The sequence below is a fragment of the Podarcis liolepis genome, assembly GCF_965112155.1.
Source record: "Podarcis liolepis genome assembly, chromosome: 2".
Taxonomy (NCBI): domain Eukaryota; kingdom Metazoa; phylum Chordata; class Lepidosauria; order Squamata; family Lacertidae; genus Podarcis; species Podarcis liolepis.
This window is the reverse complement of record NC_139555.1, coordinates 117,889,478-117,913,314: the sequence shown is the minus strand read 5'-3', so window position 1 is coordinate 117,913,314 and position 23,837 is coordinate 117,889,478. Positions and strand designations below refer to the sequence as shown.

The following is a 23,837-nucleotide window of genomic DNA, read 5'->3' as shown; positions in this document are numbered from 1 at the left end:
GCTCCAGAGGGATCCCAGAGAGTGTCCCGGGATTGGGAGAGGCAGCCCATCTTCTGGGGAAGGGAATCAGCATAGCTCCAGTGGAGAAGGACAAATAGACTGAAAAACAGTTTCTATCCAAGAGCTGTGGCCTTTTTGAATGCTGTAACTCGATAGTGAGACCTGGGAGTTTTTGGGGGTGGGGGTGGGGGTGGTTGGAAGGTGGTTTGTTTGGTTGTTGTTGTTGTTTTGCTTTTGTTGTTTTTAAGGGATGGCATCCAATTTCGTTGCACTTGTGCAATGTTGCACTAGTGTAATGACAATAAAGAATCTATCTATCTATCTATCTATCTATCTATCTATCTATCTATCTAGATGGGGGAATCTGAGAGGGGGTCACATGACTCCTTGCCGGGGACCAGCGGGGGGAGGAAGGGTCCTCCGCTGCCTACGTCCTCCTTGCGCAGAAGGTTTCCGCGCAGGGAAGGTAGGAGACTGGGCGTGAAAGACCTTCTTTGTTGGAAGAAGTTTAAGAAACGCCCACTGACGGATTCTGCCAGCGATTGAGACAGCCACGGGTGAGTGGCTGTCCGGACAGAAAGGGTTCACTTAGGCAACCCAGCCAGGTGTGGGCACCGGCTTACGCACGAGCAACCCCTTGAACCATTACAATACCTGAATGGGTTACTTCTGGGTTTTGCCGCTCGCGCATGCGCAGAAGACCAAATCGCACCCGCGCAGACATGGCGCTTCAGGATGCAAACGCTGCGGGTTGCGGACGTGCCTCCATCACGGATTACGTCCTCAACCTGAGGTTCCACTGTATATCAAAAAGTGAACACCCATACACAAAATTTGTTGAGCATTTTTTAAAGTTTTGCCCAAAGTTGTGATTTTTGAGCAAAATCACACATAAAGACCTTTGTGAGCTCTTTTTAAGGAAAATCGGCAAAAACGGCACTGCCGACGGGGGTTGCCTTACATCCGGATTTTCCCATTTTGACGATTTCCGCCCAGACACTGCTTCCGACTGCAGTATTCTGGGTATGTCCAGATGTACGGCAACCCTAGTTTCAAAATATGGTGTGAATGCGGCCACAACCTGAGCCTTGGAAAGCACGTAGAGCTGGAAGAGGAAGTGGGAAAGAATGCCCGTCTTCAGACTTCCTTCTTCAACTCCATGTGCTTTTCAAGGGATAGAAGGGTAGCCACCCTCTCTCCCCACCTCATGACCAAGGGGGCAGAGGTGGACTTCATGGGTGCTGGAGGAAGACCTAAAGGGTAACATTGCACCCAGGGGGTGAGCCTTAAGTTTGATTCTGCAGGACTCTCCTTATACGACACTGAAATCTTTGTTGATATTATTATTTGAGAAACAGCTGTTGCAAGACACATGGAAGCTCTCGAGTAACAAAAGCGAAAAGACACAATGAGTTACTAGAACCGAGACTGCATTTCGCGCTAACTTTTTATTTAAATAACGGATGAGAACACGACAGTTATTTTCTACTCGCAAAAACAATGACGTGGGATATCGGTTTTGCTCAACAGAAAACAGAAGCTTATTTATATAGGAAGAGGCTTAAAACAAACATAGCCATTCAAAGGTTCCAGAAGTGAGAAACTTTCTCCAATGTTATACAGTGGTACCTCGGGTTACATACGCTTCAGGTTACAGACTCCGCTAACCCAGAAATAGTGCTTCCGGTAAAGAACTTTGCTTCAGGATGAGAACAGAAATTGTGTTCCGGCGGCACGGCAGCAGCAGGAGGCCCCATTAGCTAAAATGGTGCTTCAGGTTAAGAACAGTTTCAGGTTAAGAACGGACCTCCGGAACAAATAAAGTACTTAACCCGAGGTACCACTGTATATGAGTTAAAAACAGAATTCTAGAGTAGGGAGGGCCATATGAGGTATGTGTCCCAGGGGGTTGCCAACACTATCAGGCCTCGTGGGCACATTTGGGATTTTTGTAGTGAGCATCACTCCAACTGGTCCACTCTATCTTCAACTTCCCCACCCCGCCACCCAAAATAGTCATCTGCTTTGCCTCACTTTGTCTCACTTTTCCAAGGGATCTGAGCAAAAGTCTTGTCAAGAAGTTATCTGAGCACAAAGAAATGAAAGAGGAACTGGGAAAGAGCGTCACTTTTCCAACTTCCTCAGAGGGTTTGCAGGCACAAGGGGACGACTTCAAGGGTGTCCTTGCGCCCACGGGCCCCTTGTTGGCAACCGCCGATATATCCCACCCATGCTCAGTGCAAGATGCAGCTACAGCATTCCAATCTCTGCTTACAAACCTGCAGCCCCTCCTGAGGCGGTGAGTTCCACTGGTGATCATCTCCCAGACTCAACCCCAGGCATCACCGGTAAGAGCCAAGAAAGACCCCTGTCTGAAAGCAGAGCTTCTGTCAGCCAGCATGGACAATAGTAAAGGTAAAGGGACCCCTGACCATTAGGTCCAGTCGTGGCCGACTCTGGGGTTGCGGCGCTCATCTCGCTTTACTGGCCGAGGGAGCCGGCGTACAGCTTCCAGGTCATGTGGCCAGCATGACTAAGCCGCTTCTGGCGAACCAGAGCAGCACACGGAAACGCCGTTTACCTTCCCACCGGAGCGGTACCTATTTATCTACTTTGACATGCTTTTGAACTGCTAGGTTGGCAGGAGCAGGGACTGAGCAATGGGAGGTCACCCCGTTGCGGGGATTTGAACCGCCGACCTTCTGATCAGCAAGTCCTAGGCTCTGTGGTTTAACCCACAGCGCCACCCGCATGGAAAATACTGAGCTGGAAAAACCAATGGTATAGTCTTTTGTATGTATGGCAGATGTGCTGTCCCCTTCCCCAAACCTCTGGAGGGCAACATTTTTTAAAAACACTCAATCAAAAGCATGTGTCTCTCTCATAAGAGCCAAGAGTAAGAGAGAAACCAGTTTGAACGTGAAATAATAACGATCAGCATGGCTAATAATCTTCTGTACTAAACATGATTCTCTATGATCTTTCCAGGTGTATCAAATAATCTAATGAGATCTTACTGTATGTTTCCTCTCAGACTATACGGAACAAATTTCCATATTTTTGTAACCATTAAAATAACACTGTCTCTTTGGAGGCATCGCCGCCTGCGGTACTGAACTACTGGTGGTCCTTCTTGCCTTTCTGCTTAGCAGAGAAACGGAGCTGCCCCCAAAATCTATTGATTTTTATTGATTTAATAACATGTGCATACCACTGAAGTTTAAGAAATAAAGGCAGTGGGGGTTCCCAGCCCCCACCCCCAGTACACCGTGCAAGCTTCCTAAGTGTGCAGAAGCACATTGATTTGTAAGCGAAAAGAAAAAGGATATTAATAATAAAAACAAGAACCTGCGAGCTTCCAGGCCCCGTGGAATGTTGAGGGTGTCCACTGAGGGTTTGGAAATGGAGGGAAATGTGGCCTGCAAGATTCCCTAATGGATTATCTTATATACTGCCTCCAACGGCGGGTAGCAGTCACGGATAGTGGATTTGCTCCACCCCCTTTTTAAAGCCGCCCCAGTTGGTGGCCACCTTGTGGCAGTGAGTTCCACAGTTTTTAACTATGTGCTGTCTGAAGAAGTGCCTCCTGAACCTTCTAACGTTCAGCTTTATTCGATGTCCCCGGTGTGATGAGAGAGGGAGAAAAACTCCTCCCTCTCTGCTTACTCTATATACCATACATAATTTTATACATCTCCACCTTGTCCCCTCCCTCCCTTTCCTTCCCCACCTTTTCCCTAAAGCAAAAAAGCCCTTAAGGCTGCAACCTCTCTTTGCAAGGCAGCTGCTTCAGCCCCTTGGTCATTTTGGTTCCCCATTTTTGTACTTTTCCCAGCTGTACAACATCCTTTTGGAGGGGGGAAAAAGAGAACTGGACATTTCTTTCCTACGTTTCAGAAGTCTCCAGCTGCCCCAAGTAGGTATGAAGTGCTCATGTTCAACGTTGGCAAGTTAACTTTCCCCTCCTGGCAGTCCTTAGACGTGGCTAAAAGTCCCCTCTTGAAGCACGGAATAGGAGCAGTCCCTTCTCAGTCTCCAATTGTTATTGCTTCATTTAGTGCTCTTTAAAAGTATTTTTTTACCCTGCTCTTTAGCTAAAAAAAGGGCTCCCTGAGCAGGTTTAGCACGATCGTCCTTGCTCTTTGATCTGCAATTTTTCTATTTAAAAAAACACGACATGAAAGGAAAAAGGATTGGGGAGGGAGAAGGAAAACAAGCAGCCCAGGTACCAGTTCTTCATTTGCAAAGTACTTCTAAGTGTTCTTTCTAGGAGGGTGAAGCTAGTTGGCCAGGTTGCCATGATGTTCTCATTTCATTTCCACCTCCCAACAGCCCTTGACGCATAGCCCAGGCTTTTGCGGGCTGCCCAAATGGTGCTTCGCAAACCACAAGAGGGCCAGTCCCTGCCCCGAGGAGCTTACAATCTAAAATTCCATACGCGTGAAACCACAGGTGGGAGAGGGAGGAAAGAACAATGGAAGTTGCATTTATTTAATGCATTTAAGACTTATTTGCTATAGGCAGGGTGTAGGGACTACAGAGGAGGTGTGGAACCTGTGGCCAGATGCTGCTCAACTACAACTCCCATAATCCCTAGCTGTCAGCTGTGCTGCAATTTTTCTTAAAAACTAAAAACACGACACAAAAGGAAAAAAGGATTGGGAGGGAGAAGGAAAACTACAAACCCAGGAGCTGATGGGAGATGGAGTCCAATGATATCTGAAGAGCCATAGGCTCACCCTCTGGACTAAGGGGCTGTTTCAAAGGTTATGCACACACTACACATTCAAAGAAAATGACGCCTCTACAAAGAATTGTGGGAAGTGTAGTTTACCCCTCACAGACCTACAATTCCCAGCACCTGTAACAGCCTACGGTTCCCAGGGTTCTTTGGGGGAAGACTGTTTTTCAAATCTGTTTTCCATGTATGGTGTGTATGCAAACTTCAAAGCACATTCTGCCTGCCTCAAAGAATTCTGGGTATTGTAGTTTTCTTCAGCGCTGTTGGGGATTGCTCCTCTGTGAGCGGAAAACTACAGTGCCCAGAATTCTCTGAGGGAAATAATGTGCTTCAAACTTGTTTCAAAGGTATACGTAGCATGTATACAGCCCCAAACTCCATGGAAAACCTTTCCCAAGAACAAAGCCTAATATTACAGGTACGGAGGCCTCCTTTGTCCTTACTGGCCACATCGAAGTGCTAGTGATGCAAGACACTCAACCGAGATATTGTGTAAACAGAGATACTGCAACTTCCTTCACACGAAGAAGATCAGGTGGCTGCTTCTGGGTTCCTGTCTTCATTTTTCTTCTTTTATTTCAGATTCCATTTTCAACTGGGGGGAAAAGAATGCCGTATAAGAATTATATTAATACCATCAACAAGTAAAAGAAAATCATGCATGAGTATGTCATTTTTGGGGGTGAAATATAATTTTTGCTAATTTCTTCAGAGAATGGTCTTTAAAATATGTTTTTGGGTGTGAGGCATACAAATCTGCTATTATTTTTGTGACTGGACTACATTTAGCTTGGCAAGCATACCTTTGATGAAGAAGCCCACAAGCTGCTTTCAGAAAAGCAAAGGATTTTAAATTTACCTTCTGAAAATGTCAGGCAATTCTATATTATTATTATTATTATTATTATTATTATTATTATTATTATTATTATTATTATTATTATTATTAAACTGCTAGTATTTGGCAACCATTTTTTATTATTTCTATGGAATTTTACACACATTTTACTTACCAGGCAAAACTAAATTGTATTAATTTAACCAATACAGTGGTACCTCGCAAGATGAATGCCTCGCAAGACGAAAAACGCGCAAGACGAAAGAGTTTTCCGTTTTTTGAGTCGTTCCGCAAGACGAATTTCTCTATGGGCTTGCTTCACAAGACGAAACGTCTTGCGAGTTCTTGCGAGTTTGTTTCCTTTTTCTTAAAGCCGCTAAGCCATTAATAACCACTAAGCCATTAATAGCCGCTAAGCCGCTAATAGCCGTGCTTCGCAAGACGAAAAAACCGCAAGACGAAGAGACTCGCGGAACGGATTAATTTCGTCTTGCACCACTGTATATCTATCAAATTCCCAAGTCATGTTAAAACTTTTAAGTGCCCCTCATTTTTGGAATTTGAACGTTCTAGACACCCTAACACAAAAGTCACTGAAGCACATGCCTCATACGAACAAGGTTAACAGACCAACCTGTTGAACAACAGAAACCAGATACATTTTACCTACAAAGGTGTGGAGAAAGCAGACGGGGGTAAGCTTTTTCTCCCTCTCTCATAATACGAGAACTCAGGGAATATTCCAACGAAGCTGAGTGTTGGAATATTTGGGACGTACAAAAGGGAACAATTTGTTCCCACAAGAGGCAATGAGGGCCACCGACTCTGATCGGCTTTGACAAGAGGACTGGACCAGGGAAACCTTTGTATTGCCAGAGGTTGCTGAACTACAACTCCCATCAAACCCCACCATTCAGCATGCTCGCTGGGGCTGATGGGAGTTGCAGATCAGCAGTGTCTGGAGGGGTAATAATAATAATAATAATAATAATAATAATAATAATAATAATAATAATTTTTTATTATTATGGTTTTCCCAGTAGTGATGAATGGAAGTGAGAGCTGGACCATAAAGAAGGCTGACCGCCGAAGAATTGATGCTTTTGAATTCTGGTGCTGGAGGAGACTCTTGAGAGTCCCATGGACTGCAAGAAGATCAAACCTCTCCACTCTGAAGGAAATCAGCCCTGAGTGCTCACTGGAAGGACAGATCCTGAAGCTGAGGCTCCAATACTTTGGCCACCTCATGAGAAGAGAAGACTCCCTGGAAAAGACCCTGATGTTGGGAAAGATGGTGGGCACAAGGAGAAGGGGACGACAGAGGACGAGATGGTTGGACAGTGTTCTCGAAGCTACCAGCATGAGTTTGACCAAACTGGGAGGCAGTGGAAGACAAGAGTGCCTGGCGTGCTCTGGTCCATGGGGTCACAAAGAGCTTGACACGACTAAACGACTAAACAACAACAACAACCATCACTTTGAATTGTGCTTGGAAAAAGGCTCCCCACACCTGGATTAAGACAAATTCACGGAGTATAAGTCCATCAATGGCTACCAGCCACGATGGCTGTTTCACCCTCACAGTTGGAGGCCACGTGCTGCAGGCCGCAAGGGAAGAGAGAGCTGTGGCCCTCGAGCCCTGCTTCCAAGCTTCCCACTGGGGCATCTGGCAGTGCCGGATTTCCAAATTGGCAGAGTATGTCTATGGGCCCTTTTAGGGGCCCTGTGACAACGAATCAAAATAATATTGATGTGAGCTTGAAAGAAAATTGCAAGCAAGCTTGCTTAGTTCAGTGCTATACCACCAGAGCCCACGCATGAGAAGGGCCCGAGATTTCGACTACGCAGGGTTAATCCGGCCCTGGCATCTGGTTAACCATTTTGAAAGCAAGACAAGGTGGGCCTCTGGCCTGATGCACAAGGCAGGCTCTTCTTATAGACCTGTGGGGCCGGAGAGGGATATGTGAGTGGGGTTTCTAAGTGGTCTTGGCCACACTGGCTGCTGACGCCCAGCCTCAATGTCACCCGCAAGGGCTAGGGAATGTGCCTTCAGATATCAGGGACTGGAATGAGGGGGAATGGGGGAGACCGCACCCTTCTCATCCTGCACTTCCCAGAGAAGAGGGAGACAGTATAGATTCAGAACAGTGGTTTGCAGAAGGTCACAGTTCAAAGGCTGCAGAGGGTAAAAGCTGGGGGATATTGGGAGAGGAGCAGGAGGAAAAAGCAGAACCAGGGGAGAGACAGCTGACAGACTCAGTGTCTTTGGAAAGCATGCCAGACCTGACCCCACCCCCCACCTCTCCCAGGACCCAGCGGGCATTGAGAGTAGGAGAACAGAAAGCTCAGAGGCAGAAAGTCTCAGTTTCTTAGTGCAGAAAGTATTGATCTGATGTGTAGAAATCCTTCCTATTCTACTTAATTCAAGAGGGTTCTGGAAGCTTCCGGAAGTTTCTGTGTGTGAAAGTACCAAGCAGAACTCCATGATGTTTGGGTTATTCCTTCAGAGAAGCTGAGTACAGCTGGCTTAAACTGGTCCTGTTCTCTCTTCTGTCAAGGTCATGCTGACTATAATAGTAAGGCCAGAAACAGCCTGGGTTTCTCTCTTTCTTTCTGGTGTGGTGTTCTGTACAAAGTATGCTTAGTGTTAAGTTTAGTCTTATTATAAGTTAAAGTTAAGTCTGTTGCAACTGGGATTTCTTATGGACAGTGCCAATGCTGAAATTGAATTTGTGACCATGATGCTCATTTGCCTTCAGTAGCAATAAAGCTCTGCTGGATGAAATATTCATTGCCTCAGAGGCCACCAGGTGGAGTGTTGGAAGATGGCCGACAATAACATCTCTCTGACCCATACGAGGTACTAAGGGGCTACTATGGGAAGTATGCAGCCTTTCTGAACTCCTCCAGGATGTGGAGGAGAACTGCCCTGCCAGCGGTGTTCACAATGCACCCCCTGAAACGAGTGATGGGGGTGCCGAACACTTGGCAAAAGGCCCTCGGTGAAGTCAGACCTTCCTGACGCCAATTCCAACTAGCGCGTGCTGGTTGCTGCAGCTGGAATTATAATTGGAAACATATGATTGGAAACGAAGCTGAAAGCACATACATCAAGTAAAGCTCGAAGATAAGACTGCTGATTAATGGATCTCTGCGACCAGGAGTGACGGATGGATAAGTAAATCTTCTGATGAATCACCACAAGGAGACTGTATGTTTGGAACGAAGGGGGGGGGGGAGGAAAAAACTCTTTTTTTCTTTGCATGATGTGATATTAATAACCCTCCACCCCAGATAGAAACAAGATCGTCGCGTTTCTATGAATCATAGGCAGGATTTTAAGAACTATGTGGGACGGAGTATAAGGAAAGAAGACTGTAGAACGGCGAGAAAGGAAGAAATTTTTATGACGCAGTTAAAAAATGGCGTCTCGCCATGACAGGTTTGCCGGAGGAAGAAGGACTGGGGGAGGAGAATCAGGATTGTTTGAAAGAGAAGGAATGTTGGAATGTAAGTTAGACCTGACAGAACCCCCAGACTCATTTGTTATTTGGTAAGCCTGAGAAAAATAAAGGACAGATCGGAGATTAACTTTGTTTATGGAAGCGTTGTACAGAGGCTGTCCCGGATCGATATGATTTTTGGAAAAGTACAAAATCCACATAGAATGCCAATTGTTACCCTGTATAATTTGGAATCAATGTGATGTGATTGGCCTGTTAATATTTTTTTTTTAAAAAAAAATAAATTCATTGCCTCTGGGCTATTTTTTTGGGGAATCCCACAATGAGCTTAAGTTTTTACTCTGCTAACTATACACTGGAATCTGCTAGGAATCAATATTGAGTAGAATGATCAATATTGAGTAGAATGCTGCAGCGAGGCTCCTCACGGGGTCCCTGCCATGGGAGCATATTCACCCAGTGCTTTACCAGTTGCACTGGCTCCCAGTGGAGTATAGAGTCAGCTTTAAGGTGCTGGTTTTGACCTTTAAAGCCCTTTGTGGCTTAGGGCCCTCGTATTTATGGGACCGCCTCTCCTGGTATGCCCCGCAGAGGACTTTAAGGTCCATGAATAATCACAGTTTAGAGGTCCTGGGCCCTAAGGAAGTCAGATTATCCTCCACCAGGGCCAGGGCCTTCTCAGTGATGGCTCCAACCTGGTGGAATGCTCCATCCCATGAGACCAGGGCCCTGCAGGATTTAACTTCCTTCCGCAGGGCCTGTAAGACAGAGCTATTCCGCCTGGCTTTCAATTTGAACTTAGCCTGATCTTTTATTCCCCTTCCTTCCCTCCCCTTTTTATGAAGATTACCCGCTCTGGGATCCCACAGCTAATTCTCCCCTGGTCTCCTCGCAGGCCCAAATAGGACTAATTTAGCCAGCTAGCCCTGGTGATCATCTAATGTTTATTGGATGGATTTCCCCCCTAAACTGATTTTTGAATTCAGAATTTATTTTTATTCACGTTGTAGACTGTATTTTATGCTGTTTTTTGTTGCATCAATTAAGTGTTTTAAATTTGTTGTTAGCTGCCCTGAACCTGGTTTTCTGAACCGGGAAGGGTGGGGTATAAATAAAAAAATATTATTATTAAATTTATTAGAATTCCTTGACGTGTGATAGGAGAGATGGAAGGGGTGGGACTTTACTCGGAACAACACCATTCCTGGAAAGGAGAGGCCCTTTTCAAAGCCTCTCTCTGTGAATAATGAATAAGAGACTTGGTAAGAGCTCTTCTTGTCATCTGCCTCTTGGCTGCCCACCGTGGGACGGGTCGGATTGCCTGAAGCCTGACCCCAACGCCCTGTCTTAAGAAGAGAAGAAGAAGAGTTTGGATTTGATATCCTGCTTTTCACTCCCTTTAAGGAGTCTCAAAGCGGCTAACATTCTCCTTTCCCTTCCTCCCCCACAACAAACACTCTGTGAGGTGAGTGGGGCTGAGAGACTTCAGAGAAGTGTGACTGGCCCAAGGTCACCCAGCAGCTGCATGTGGAGGAGCGGGGACGCGAACCCGGTTCCCCAGATTACGAGACTACCGCTCTTAACCACTACACCACACTGGCTCAATCACTTGGCAGGCTCCTCACTTGCCTTGAGATAGAAAGAGCAGCTCTCATGATGAATGGGGTGCTGCACCACCGGGATGCCATGGATCCTAGAAAGTGGCCGCTTTGGCGCAAAACACACCCCGCACTCCAGACACTTGAAGCGTTCCTCTCCTGTGTGCGTCCCCTGGTGGTAAACAAAGGACGACCTGTCGGAATAAGACTTCCCGCACTCCAGGCACTGGTAAGGTTTCTCTCCCGTGTGGGACCTTTCGTGGCAAACGAGGGACGAGCGGAAGGAGTACGATTTCCCGCACTCCAGGCAAGTGTACGGCTTCTCCCCAGTGTGGACCCTCTCGTGGCATATGAGGCCCGACTTATCGGCAAAGCTTATCAGGCACTCCACACACTGGTAAGGCTTCTCGCCGGTGTGGGTCCTCCGGTGGCAAACCAGAGACGAACGACTGGCAAAGCTCCTCCCGCACTCAAAGCAGTTGTACGGCTTCTCTCCCGTGTGGCCTCTCTCGTGGTACTGGAGCGACGAGCGGTCGGCGAAATCCTTCCCGCACTCCAGGCACTTGAAGGGCTTCTCTCCGGTGTGGCCTCGGTAGTGGTAGGTGAGGGACGAGCGGCCCGCGAAGCACATCCCGCACACCGAGCACTTGTACGGCTTCTCCCCCGTGTGGATTCTCTGGTGATCGTCAAGGTTCGACTTCCGGGAAAAGTACTTCCCGCAGGCCAAGCACTTGAAAGGCTTTTCTCCCGTGTGGACCCGCCGGTGTTCGATGAGAAGGCCCTTGTGAGGGAAACACTTCCCGCACTCGAAGCATTTGAAAAGCTCCTCGTGGACTCTCTGGTGACCGACGAGCTTCGACTGCTGCGCAAAGGACACCCCACACTCCATGCATTTGTGAGGCTTCTCGGTCATGTGGAGTCTCCGGTGACCGGAAAGGTTCCCTTTCCGAGCGAACGACTTCCCGCACTCCAAGCACTTGTAAGGCTTTTCCCCTGTGTGGATGCGCATGTGCGTCGCCAGGGTGGACTTGAAATCAAAGGACTTCCCGCACTCCAAGCATTTGTGAGGTTTCTCTCCCGTGTGGATTCCCTGATGGCCGACGATGACTGTTTTGATGTCCAAACCTTCCTCGGACTCGGAGGACTGAGACGCTTTCTCAGCCACGTGGACTCTGTGGTGCGTCAAAAGCTCCGAAAACCCAGGGAAACATTTCCCGCAATCCACACATTTATACGGTCTCCATGTCGAGTGGCATCTCCGATGTTCCAGAAGGACGGACATGTCAGAGAAGCATCTTCCACACTCCGGACACACGTTTTTCTTCTTCAAGTCTCCTGTTGGGAGAAAACACACCAGCAAAATTTGCTCTTCGAGTCTGGAAGGAAATGCTTCACCTAAGGATTACCGTATTTTTCGCTCTATTGGACGCACCGGACCACAGGACGCACCTAGTTTTTAGAGGGGGAAATCAAGGAAAAAAATATTATCCCCCCCCCAGCCCCAAAGAGCAATGGACAGGCTGCCTGCAGCCTGTCCACTTCTCCCAGAGCTTCTCGGGGCTGCGGGGGAAGCCCGGGTTCCCCCCCCCAGCCCCAAAGAGCAAAGAAGCCAAGACAGTGCGCGGGATCCATAGCCGCGCAACTCTCCAGCCAGGAGCTAAACCTCTCCAGTGCAGCTAAAGAAGACAAGGCAGCAAGCATCTTTAGTCTTGCGCAATGGGATGGATTGCGCCCGCTGTCCACCGGGGCTGGACTAGATGACTCCTGGGGTTCCCTTCCAACCCTGCAATTCTATGACCTCGGAAGGTGTTTGGGGTCTCCACCACTGGAGGCTTTTAAGCAGCGGTTGGGGGACCATCTGCCTGGCGTTCTTTAGCTGTGATTCCTACATTGTGAGGGGGCTGTGCTAGATGACCCTTGGGTGGCCCTCCCAACTCTATACAGTCCTACAGTTCTGCGGCAGGAGATCCACAGCCACTTCACACAATGCCCACTCCCAATTTTCATCTGAGAGACATGTGTCTCTCAGTACCCCCCTACCTGCCACACTTCCCCCACCCCACTTAAGCTGAGGGAATTCCTGCCCAGAGAAACTCCCAGCAATCAAGGAGGAGGGATCCGCTGAAGCCTCCAGCAGCGGAGGATCCATGGTCCCCTTCCTTCTCTCCTCCGTAGTTGCTTTGAAGCAGGAAAGTGGGAGAGGAGCTGCTTACACGAGTGTAAGCTGCTCCCCTCCCACTTTGCTGCTTCAAAGGGAGCCCAGGAGGAGGGAATCTGCTGCAGCCTCGAGCAGCGAAGAGGATCCATGGGTCCCCTCTTTCCCTCCTCCGTGGTTGCTTTGAAGCAGGAAAGTGGGAGAGGAGCTGCTTACACGAGTGTAAACTGCGCCCCTCCCACTTTCCTGCTTCAAAGCAATTACGGAGGAGGAATCCGCTGCAGCCTCCAGTAGCGGAGGATCCACGGTCCCCTTCCTTCCCTCCTCTGTAGTTGCTTTGAAGGAGGAAAGTGGGAGAGGAGCTGCTTACACGAGTGTAAGCTGCTCCCCTCCCACATTGCCGCTTCAAAGGGAGCCCGGGAGGAGGGAATCTGCTGCAGCTTCCCCCAACTCCTGCAGAAGCCGCGCGCTCTTTAAAGGGGCTGTGCGGCTTCTCCTGGCTTTTCTGGGAGGTGGGGGGATTCCCCCACCTCGTAGAAAAGCCCGCAGGAGCCGCGCAGCCTTTAAAGAGGGTGCCGCTCTTGGGGGCTTTTCCCCCAGGAGGGAGAAGGGACTGCTGCAGCCAGTCAGTCCCTTCTCCCTCCTGGAGAAAAGCCCGCAAGAGCGCACGAAGCTTGTGTGCGGCTCTTGAGGGCTTTTCCCGCCTGCCTCCCCCCTGCATTCGCTCCATAGGACGCACACACATTTTCCCTTGCTTTTTAGGAGGGAAAAAGTGCGTCCTATGGTGCGAAAAATACGGTATTAGTAATCAGCTGAAATCCTTGGCACACTGAATTCCCTGTGGCTTCCTTCTCAGCAGTGGTGCTAGTAAGTAACTTTTGGTTATGGACTTAATCTAGATCAGGGTTTCCAGATCAGGTCTCCAGCTGTTTTTGGACGCCAATTCCCATCATCCCTGACCACTAGCCCTGCTAGCTAGGAATGATGGGTGTACTAATGCGAGAGGCCTTTTTTCAGATGACAAATAAAAAGGGCAGTGTTGAGAATGGATTATTTATTTATTTATTTAAGCACTGCATCCTGATTTGGTATTTTCTGTTTCCCTGCCACTCTTTTTTCAAAATGGCTGGAGTGGGGGGAGATTATTGCCATTACAGTGGTACCTCGGGTTAAGTACTTAATTCGTTCTGGAGGTCCGTACTTAACCTGAAACTGTTCTTAACCTGAAGCACCACTTTAGCTAATGGGGCCTCCTGCTGCCGCCGTGCCTCTGGAGCACGATTTCTGTTCTCATCCTGAAGCAAAGTTCTTAACCTGAAGCACTATTTCTGGGTTAGCGGAGTCTGTAACCTGAAGCGTATGTAACCCGAGGTACTGCTGTATTGCAGATCTCAGAGCAGAGGTGTTCATGCAGGCAGGGTCTCACTCCTGCCACTCTGGCTGTCTCACCTGAGGTTGCCTTGAGCCCTTCTTCGCCCAGGCGCCAAAGATTAGCCACCCACGGCTCTTTCCCTCGCTCCAGCTGGCAAATCAGGGCCGGCTTGGGGTCTTCAGATCCTCCTTGGGAAATCAGAAGAAGGGGAAAAATCAAGAAGGTTTTGCCTGAACTCCCATACCTATCTCTGTTTTTTAATTTCATTCATTTGCTGTGTTCACGCAGGTCAGGCGTGGGGACCTGACATTCCCAGGGCCACATGCCTCTGGTGGGCGTGGCCAGAGGCAAAAGTGGGCGGAGCAATTGATGGAAATTTTACTTTCGCACATTAGACTAGTTGCGGTAGCCAGACTGGTGACTGGGGGCGGCTGCCAAGACCACATAACACCGGTCTTGAAAGACCTACATTGACTCCCAGTACGTTTCAGAGCACAATTCAGTGTAGGTGCTGACCTTTAAAGCCCTAAATGGCCTCAGTCCAGTATACCTGAAGGAGCGTCTCCACCCCCATCGTTCAGCCCGGACACTGAGGTCCAGCGCAGAGGGCCTTCTGGTGGTTCCCTCCCTGTGAGAAGCCAAATTACAGGAACCAGGCAGAGGGCCTTCTCGGTAGTGGCGCCCTCCCTGTGGAACGCCCTCCCACCAGATGTCAAAGAGAACAACAACTACCAGACTTTTAGAAGACATCTGAAGGCAGCCCTGTTTAGGGAAGCTTTTAAAGTTTAACAGATTACTGTATTTTAATATTCTGTTGAAAGCCGCCCAGAGTGGCTGGGGAAACCCAGCCAGATGGGTGGGATATAAATAATACATTATCATTATTATTATTCTTGTTATTCAGAGGCATTTACTGGCTCTGAAAGTGGAAGTGGGACATGGCCGTCATTGTTTTCAACTATTAAAAAACAATTATACCAAACTCCCTCTCTTAAATAAGGGGGAAGACACTGATCAATATATGTATTTATTTTACTTGCAAAAATTTATCTTGCCCCAACGTTAAACACATATCATGGGATGAACAGCGTAAAGTCAACAACTGCATTCATAATAAAATTATAAAATGCATCGCAGAATAATACATCCGCTTGATGCATCAAACATAGCTGCACAGGGAAAATGCGGGTGAACAGGTGAGTTTTAAGCAGACACCTGGATTCCAGTGCTGCAAATGACTTCCAGCTGTCCATTTGGGAAGCATTCTAATTGGCCAGGTTAACTAGATCCAGAAGAGGCAGGAGGATTGGAAACCTTCTGCAGAATATTTAAAGCATCATTGTAAACATGTAAAAACACAGGTAGGATCTGAATGAAGAACTGCAGTAAAATGAGTATTTGGGAACAAGTGGAAAGCATAAGATACAGAATAGCTATAATATGCAGCGATATTAGAAAAGATAGGGAAACCCCGGAGGACTGGAGGGGAAGTCAAACGGCAAGTGGAAATCAATTGGAAAGTATTACATTTGTAAACCTTTGAAACTTACAAGTAAGAATTGAAAAGGGTGGGGTCTGCATTCCAAGGGACAGAGGCCGCCACACTAAAAGCCCTGGACGTAGCAGACATAAGGCAAAGCAAACTTCTGCTCGATATGACATCAACCAAGTCTTCTGGCCGAAATGGGAAAGGAGGCTGCTTACCCAGCGAGACGACGTTCCCATAATTCTCCAGCATGACCTCCTTGTACAAGGACCTTTGGGCTGGATCCAGCAAAGCAGCCTGGCCCTCCGTGAAATATACGGCCACATCTTCGAAGGTCACCGGCTCCTGCAAGGACAAAGAGAACTCAGCCAGGCAGCCAAGCTCCAGAATCCCTGTAAGTGGCAAATGCAGAAGAAAATCCTACAGGCACCGTATTTTTCGCCCTATAAGACGCACTTTTTCCCCTCCAAAAATGAAGGGGAAATGTGGGTGCGTCCTATGGGGCGAATGCAGGCTTTCGCTGAAGCCTGGAGAGCGAGAGCGGTAGGTGCGCACCGACCCCTCTCGCTCTCCAGGCTTCGCGGACCTCTCCTCAAGCAGCGGGAACGTTCCCGCTGCTTGGGGAGAGTTGCCGGCATCCCGAAGCCTGCGCGCGCTGATCTCAGCGCGTCCAGGCTTCGCGGATTTCTCCTCAAGCAGCGGGAACGCTCCCGCTGCTTGGGGAGAGTTGCCGGCATCCCGAAGCCTGCGTGCGCTGATCTCAGCGCGTCCAGGCTTCGCGGATCTCTCCTCAAGCAGCGGGAGCCACCGCTGGGCTCCCACGGCTTGAAGAGAGCTGCCTGTTTGGGGGCTGGGGTCGGGGGAAGCTCGGGCTGCCCCAGCCCCGCGCCTGGGGGGAAAATAATTTTTTCCCCTTTATTTCCCCCCCAAAATCTAGGTGCGTCTTATGGGACGGTGCGTCCTATAGGGCGAAAAATACGGTACTAGAGAGGACCTGCAAGTGTGTTAAACACCTGTTCATAGCACTATAAAAAAGGTAAAGGGACCCCTGACCATTAGGTCCAACCGTGGTCGACTCTGGGGTTGCGGCGCTCATCTTGCTTTGTTGGCCGAGGGAGCTGGCGTACAACTTCCGGGTCATGCGGCCAGCATGACTTAGCCGCTTCTGGCAAACCAGAGCAGTGCACGGAAACGCTGTTTACCTTCCTGCCGGAGCGGTACCTATTTATCTACTTGCACTTTTTGGCATGCTTTCAAACTGCTAGGTTGGCAGGAGCAGGGACTGAGCAATGGGAGCTCACCCCGTCGCGGGGATTCGAACCGCCGACCTTCTGATTGGCAAGTCCTAGGCTCTGTGGCTTAACCCACAGCGCCTAAAAAATCTATACTTCACTGTAAAACACAGGAAAAGCGATGAGTGACACTGGAATCAATTGCACAACAGTCTCCAGCTCGCAAACCGGCAATAAAACTTTTTTTGTTCCATTTTACCGTATGTCTGTTTCAGCAGCGGTATTGTAAAAGCCATTTTTTGTAGGGTCGCAAATTTAAGCCACACTTTAACTTTTCACAGTTGGAATTGGGGGGGGGGGGAGAGTGTGAAGTGCGGCTTAAAGTACCTGATTTGCACTTTACACCCATCCTTTGAAGTTCACATTTCCCTGAATTTTGCATTGTAGTTCTCCAAGCAAACGGTAAGTACAAAAATGCGTATATCAGAAGAAATTGTGCATTAAAATGCAGCTATTATAATTATTATTATTATTATTTGTTACAACCACCACCTGCCATTCACCAGCAGATCCCAGGGCGGGTTATGACAATTTAAGATTCAGAATCTGAAACCGCTAAAACAGATTGCGGTCATGGAAATAGAGTGGGCTCCAAAAACACCTCAGGTATTTAAGGCCAGGGTAAAGAGGTACCGTATTTTTCATCCCATAGGACGCTCCGTCCCATAGGACGCACCTAGTTTTTTGGGGGGGAAATAAAGGATTCCCCCCCCTTTATTCCCCCCCAAAAGCAGGTCGGGGAAACCGAACCAGGTCGCGGAACAGCGGGATGGCGGCGCTGCACCTCCCTGCTGTCCCCCGAGCTTGTGGGGCTGGTCTATGTCTGCCCGGCGCGAGGGGCGCTCTGCCTCAGGGCGCCCCTCGCGCCGGGCAGCAAGCTACTATCCGCAGCAAGGGGAGCCCTGCGGGGAACTCCTGCAGGGCTCCCCACGCTGTGGATGTCTGTCCGGCGCACGCGGCGCTCTGCTTGAGGGCGCCCCGCCCGCCGGGCAGCAGGCTGCTATCCGCAGCGTGGGGAGCCCTGCGGGGAACTCCCGCAGGGCTGCCTAGGCTGCGGAGGTGTTCCCGAAGTGCCGGGCGCTCTGCTTTCAGGGCGCCTGACACTCCGGGAAGCAGGCTGCTATCCGCAGCCTAGACAGCCCTGCAGGAACTCCCGCAGGGCTGCCTAGGCTGCGGATGTCTTCCTGAAGCCTGGAGAGCGAGAGGGGTCGGTGCGCACCGACCCCTCTCGCTCTCCAAGCTTCAGCGAAAGCCTGCATTCGCCCCATAGGACACACCCAGATTTCCCCTTCATTTTTGGAGGGGAAAAAGTGCGTCCTATAGGGTGAAAAATACGGTATGTCTTCAGCATCCACCAAAATCTGAATACCGAGGTGTCGGACACACCTCTGTGGGGAGGGAGTCCCACAATTTAGGAGCTGCCACAGAGCATCGCCTCTCCTGGGACGCTGTCACTCTGAACTTCTCAGCAAGATGGAAGAACCAAGAAGAGGCAGGAATGCCTCTGGATACCAGTGCTGGAAATTCCATTGATTCCAGAACAAAATATTGCATGCACAGAGCCATATTATTATAGACATCTCTTACCTGAACTGGATCTGTTTCGTTCATTTTCTTTCCGGTGGAAGGAGAGGATAATCCAGTTTGAGTCTGGTCTATGGTTCTGTACCCTGTGGGCTGAAGAAAAGCAATGAATTTCGGAGCGATGCTTTCTCCCAACATCATATATATGGATTGATAAAAGATTTCTTACACGGTGGGTTACAACAATGTAATACAGAGTTATTCAAACAAACATAACCGTGGAGTTGGGAGGGATTATCCAGTCCAATCCAACCCTCTGCAACGCAGGAATCTCAGCGAAAGCTTCCCTGACAGATGGATAGCCACCCAAACTCTGCTTTAAAACTTCCAATGAAAGCCAGTCCACCACCTTCCGAGGAAGTCCATTCAACTGCTCTTACCGCCAGAAAAGCTCTTCCTAATGTTTAACCATAATCTCCTTTCTTTTTTTTTGAACTCACTGGCTCCACCCTCTAGAGCAGCAGGAAACACGCTTGCTCCATGTTCCTTGCGACAGCCCTTCAGACGGCTATCGCATCACCCCACAGTCTTGTCTTCTCCAGGCATACCCAACTCCTTCAACCATTCCTCATAAGGATTGGTTTCCAGACCCCTTGATCATCTTGATTGCCCTCCTCTGCACATGTTCCAGGTTGTCAACGTCCATCGTAAATGTTGCTGCCCTGAACTGGACAAGGTATTCCAGGTGTGGTCTGACTAAGGCAGAATACAGCGGGCCTATGACTTCCCTTGACGCAGGTGGCGCTGTGGTCTAAACCACTGAGCCTCTTGGGCTTGCCAATCAGTAGGTCGGCGGTTTGAATCCCCATGACGGGGTGAGCTCCCGTTGCTTGGTCCCTGCTCCTGCCAACCTAGCAGTTCAAAAGCACCTCAAAGTGCAAGTAGATAAATAGGTACCGCTCTGGCGTTTCCGTGCGCTGCTCTGGTTTCACCAGAAGCGGCTTAGTCATGCTGGCCACATGACCCGGAAGCTGTCTGTGGACAAACGCCGGCACCCTCGGTCTATAGAGCGAGATGAGTGCACAACCCCAGAGTCGTCCGCAACTGAACTTAACGGTCAGGGGTCCTTTACCTTTACCTTTTATGACTTCCCTTGATCTGGACACTAGACTTCGGTTGATGCAGTCTAGAACAGCAATAGCTTTCTTCACTGCTGCATCACACTGTTGACTCATGCTAAGCTTGTGGATCACCAAGACCCCTAGATCCTTTTCACATGTATTACTGGCAAGCCAGGCGGCGGCATCCCCCATCCAATATTTGTGCATCTGGTTCTTCCTGCCTAAGAAGACGGCTACAATTATTTTAAAAAGCAAACCAATCTCTAGAATAAAGCCACTCCAACCAAACAGAAGTGTACAGCTTCAGGAAAAGAAGTCGGTCCCACAAAACAAAGTTCCTTAACTGTCCAACCGTCTCCAGTAACAAAACAAAACAAAAGCTGGTTCATTCTGTCTGGAGTGAATGGGTGGTTTTCAACGCTAGTGGATTGTGCAACATGTTCCTTACGCAGTAGCAGCACATTAACGGTGGATTTGTTCCGCTTTTGTTTGCTCGGCAACGGTTCCCCGAAGCTGCCCCATGACCGCTGCCTGGAGGGGGGGCTGGAACTCCACAAAAACGGGGAGCGGGAACATTTGTGGTATGAAAAGTGACAGCATTTCAGCAGGAAGCTACGGAATATGCATCAACTGCAAAATGGAGCAGCGCAACCACCTCCAAACAACTGCAAGTGTATACAGTTTTGGGGGTGGGGTTGTGTGTGGCCTTGCCCAGAGCACCAGGAGGAAAATCACCACAAATGCGCGAGCAAAAGGGTGTCTTGCAAGGGGCCTCATATGCCAAAATAAATTGCAGAGCTTTGGATGCTATTCACTGCGACTCAGCTGAGGGGTTGCCAATTGCCTCCCCCCCACTCAAGCAGATAATTATGCTTTATATATGAAGCAAAATATAAAGACTCCCCATTATATTATTTACCAGATCTCAGTGAATAAAGCTATTTCTCTCCAGGTAAGAAAAATCAAATTAAAAAAGAAAGAAAAAAGCAGATTCGGGCTAGAGTCTGTGAGCTAATGTGGTTTTCTTTTCTTACAAAGGCAACAAACAAGACAACAAACTAAAATGCATAATAAAGAATAAACATAAAGGGAAGAGGAATAACAAGTTTAAAAAGCTGAAGAAATAATGTACAGTGGTACCTCAGGTTAAGTACTTAATTTGTTCTGGAGGTCCGTTCTTAACCTGAAACTGTTCTTAACCTGAAGCACCACTTTAGCTAATGGGGCCTCCTGCTGCTGCCGCGACGTCGGAGCCCGATTTCTGTTCTCATCCTGAAGCAAAGTTCTTAACCTGAAGCACTATTTCTGGGTTAGTGGAGTCTGTAACCTGAAGCGTATGTAACCCGAGGTACCACTGTATAGCATAAAATATATTTCATGGCAGGGTACAAAGTTCAAATTTATTGCAAAATATATCAGGAATTCATAAAATGTCACCAGATAAGATCACATGTGCCAACCATGAGATTGGTTGGTCCTATAAATCACAAACAGCCCCCCAACCTGAGGCAAAATATGAGGGTCCCCATTACTATTATTATGATTTATTAAATTTCTATACTGCCCTTCATCCAAGGATCACAGGACGGTTTATAATATAAAAACATTAAAAGGCGCTCCATAGTAACAAGCAAAAACAATATGTGCTGCAATTGCCTTTGACAGCACATATCTTATAGGATCAGTTTTTCAGAAACGGCAATGGGCACGATTTTTAAAACCACATGCTGAAAGAGTAGCAAGATGCAGCCTTCCATTCTTGAGAGATCACTAAACAAGCGGCAGGTATCAAATTAATTAATTAATGCTGCAATTCCCGCACTGCAGGGGGTTGGGCTAGATGACCCTCAGGGTTCTCCTGCCCAACCCTAACACACCGATTCTAACTGCTGACAAATAAGTTCAGCCTTAGCACCCTCAAAGATGGATAAAAGGCGTAGCTGAACATCCCAAGAGACCCGTTTGCCAGTAACAACGGGGTTTCCTTACCCACGGTGAAATACCGTAGTACAGAGTCTCTTACGGCAAGCGGCTTGCCTGCCCGTACAAATCACAGAATTGTAGAGTTGGAAGGGACACCGAGGGTCATCTAGTCCAACCCCCTGGAGTGCAGGAATCTCAGCTAAAACATACGTGACAGATGACCATAAAGTAAAATAAAAAAATAAGAAATAAGCACTCGATCGTGGCTTTGCCTTAAGGGATCTCTCCCTGCTCTCTTCTACCTTGTTATCATGGACGCTTTAGCTGCGATTCCTGCACTGCAGGGGGTTGGACTAGATGACCCTCAAGGTCCCTTCTGATTCTACAATTCTGTGATTCCATGACAGGGTCCCTGTCTTCTTTTACGCTGATGTATATCCAGTCAAGTTTCGAATCCCCGCAATGGGTGAGCTCCCGTTGCTCGGTCCCTGCTCCTGCCAACCTAGCAGTTCGAAAGCACGTCAAAGTGCAAGTAGATAAATAGGTACCACTCCGGCGGGAAGGTGAACGGCGTTTCCGTGCGCTGCTCTGGTTCGCCAGAAGCGGCTTGGTCATGCTGGCCACATGACCCGGAAAAACTGTCTGCGGACAAACGCCGGCTCACTCGGCCTGTAAAGCGAGATGAGCGCTGGAACCCCAGAGTCGTCTGCGACTGGACTTAACAGTCAGGAGTCTTTTACCTTTATATCCAGTCAGACCATGGGTGCACTGAGCTTCAATGTTGCCTGCTCGGGCTGGCAGAAGCATTTCAGGGGGTTTCAGGCAAGTGTCTCTCCAGCTTTACCCAGACAGGCCAGAGATTGAACCTTGCACCTTCTGCCTGCAGAGCAGCTTCCAAGGCCCTCCTGATCCCCCAAGCAAGGTGGAGGCTCGTTATTATTATTATTATTATTCCACTGCATGTAATTTAAGGCAGGCTCCTGCAAGGGGGGAGCGCACCCCTCTCCCCCATTTATTCCAGGCACTTGCAGCAGGACAAGCTCCCTCTCTCTCAACCCCCAACCTACCCCAGATCTGCCCCCCCACCGCTTCCCAGCACTCACAGGCTGTGCAGGATTCAAGCAGGCAAGATCCAGAGCCTACTTCTCCAATGCACCCAAAGGAAGCCCCTGCAAGCAAGGAGCGTCCTTACAGCCCCAGGGGTGTGGGGCTGCAGGGCCCCGATTTCCCAACAAAGCTGCTTCCCCTCCAGGAAGACATCGCCTCCCCCCCCCCCGCCAGTGACCTCACCGCAGCAGGATCCCCTCCCCTCCTTTGAAAATGGGGATTGAGAAAAGGCATTGTGTGCAAGGAATGCTGGGACTTGTAGTCCCTCTACCCTTTCCTGACCCAAAGCTTTATGGGATTTGTAGTCTTTCCTGGCTTTCGGGAGGAAATTTGGAAAGAGGCTTATCTGCATTCCCTTTCAAGGCATGAACAGTCCAGGCGGTGCTTTGCTGTGGTTTCTTGTGCAAAATACATTTTGGGTTGGATTTCCTTTGTTTATTGAAGCAATATTTCTGTACTGCTTTGCTCATGCCTATTTTTCTTTTTTGTCAGTTTTCAAATTGTAAATAATAAAAAAGCATTTCCTACTGCATATGAAATTTCCTTCCTTGCAAAAGATGACTGTGACAGACAGAACCAAGCAGCAATAATAGATATTTCAAGATAGGATGCTCACCTAGCTTCACAGGATGACTGTGTCCTTCCACAAAAATACACGCAACAGCACCGTCCAATATGATGGCTCATCTTTAGCCTTTTCCCCATTGCCAAGGGCCTTCTGGCAGTTCCCTCACAGCAAGAAGTGACGTTACAGGGAACCAGGCAGAGGGCTTTCTTGGTGATGGCACCTGCCCCGTGGAACTCCCTCTCATCAGATGTCAAGGAGATAAACAACTATCTGACTTTTAGAAGACATCTGAAGGCAGCCCAGTGGCAGGGAGCTTTCAGTGTTTTTATATGTGCTGGAAACTGCTCAGAGTGGCTGGGGAAACCCAGCCAGATGGGTGGGTGTAATAATAATAATTCTAAAGTTACCAGGTTCAATCCCAGACACCTCCAGGTAGGGCTCATAAAAGCTAAATCATCCTCAAGGTCCCTTCCAATTCTACAATCCTTTTTTATATACATAATTTTTTATTAGTTTTCAATTACAGTCCAATAGTAGCCTCATTATAACAACAACAATTAAAATGCAGTTATTAATACCAATCATTCAAATACCAAATTATATAATTTAGTTAAAGCAGTCCACCACGTCCTAGAACTGATGGTTTGA

The 23,837-nt window shown here is 48.4% G+C and overlaps 1 protein-coding gene and 1 long non-coding RNA gene across 6 annotated transcripts; one reads left to right on the top strand and one right to left on the bottom strand.

The window, feature by feature from the left end:
- Positions 1-359: 359 nt before the first annotated feature.
- LOC310702167 lies at positions 360-3,638 on the top strand. The gene is made up of 2 exons (XR_014523315.1): positions 360-2,389; positions 2,742-3,638. It is a non-coding gene; the product is annotated as an uncharacterized lncRNA (long non-coding RNA).
- Positions 1,414-22,850, bottom strand: LOC310701533 (uncharacterized protein). 5 transcript variants are annotated; one of them, XM_083492563.1, is made up of 6 exons: positions 22,805-22,850; positions 18,534-18,623; positions 15,873-15,999; positions 14,246-14,356; positions 10,673-11,976; positions 1,414-5,336 (listed from the first exon to the last, which is right to left on the bottom strand). In XM_083492563.1, the coding sequence occupies exons 2-6, from the start codon at positions 18,555-18,557 to the stop codon at positions 5,301-5,303; spliced, it is 1,602 nt and encodes a 533-aa protein (XP_083348689.1). In that variant the 5' UTR covers positions 18,558-18,623; positions 22,805-22,850; the 3' UTR covers positions 1,414-5,300. The 5 variants fall into 5 exon arrangements, with proteins under 5 accessions (XP_083348689.1, XP_083348687.1, XP_083348691.1 ...); XM_083492561.1 differs by having other exon boundaries at positions 22,618-22,840; XM_083492565.1 differs by lacking the exon at positions 22,805-22,850 and adding an exon at positions 22,618-22,802 and having other exon boundaries at positions 18,534-18,616.
- Between the last annotated feature and the right edge of the window lie 987 nt (positions 22,851-23,837).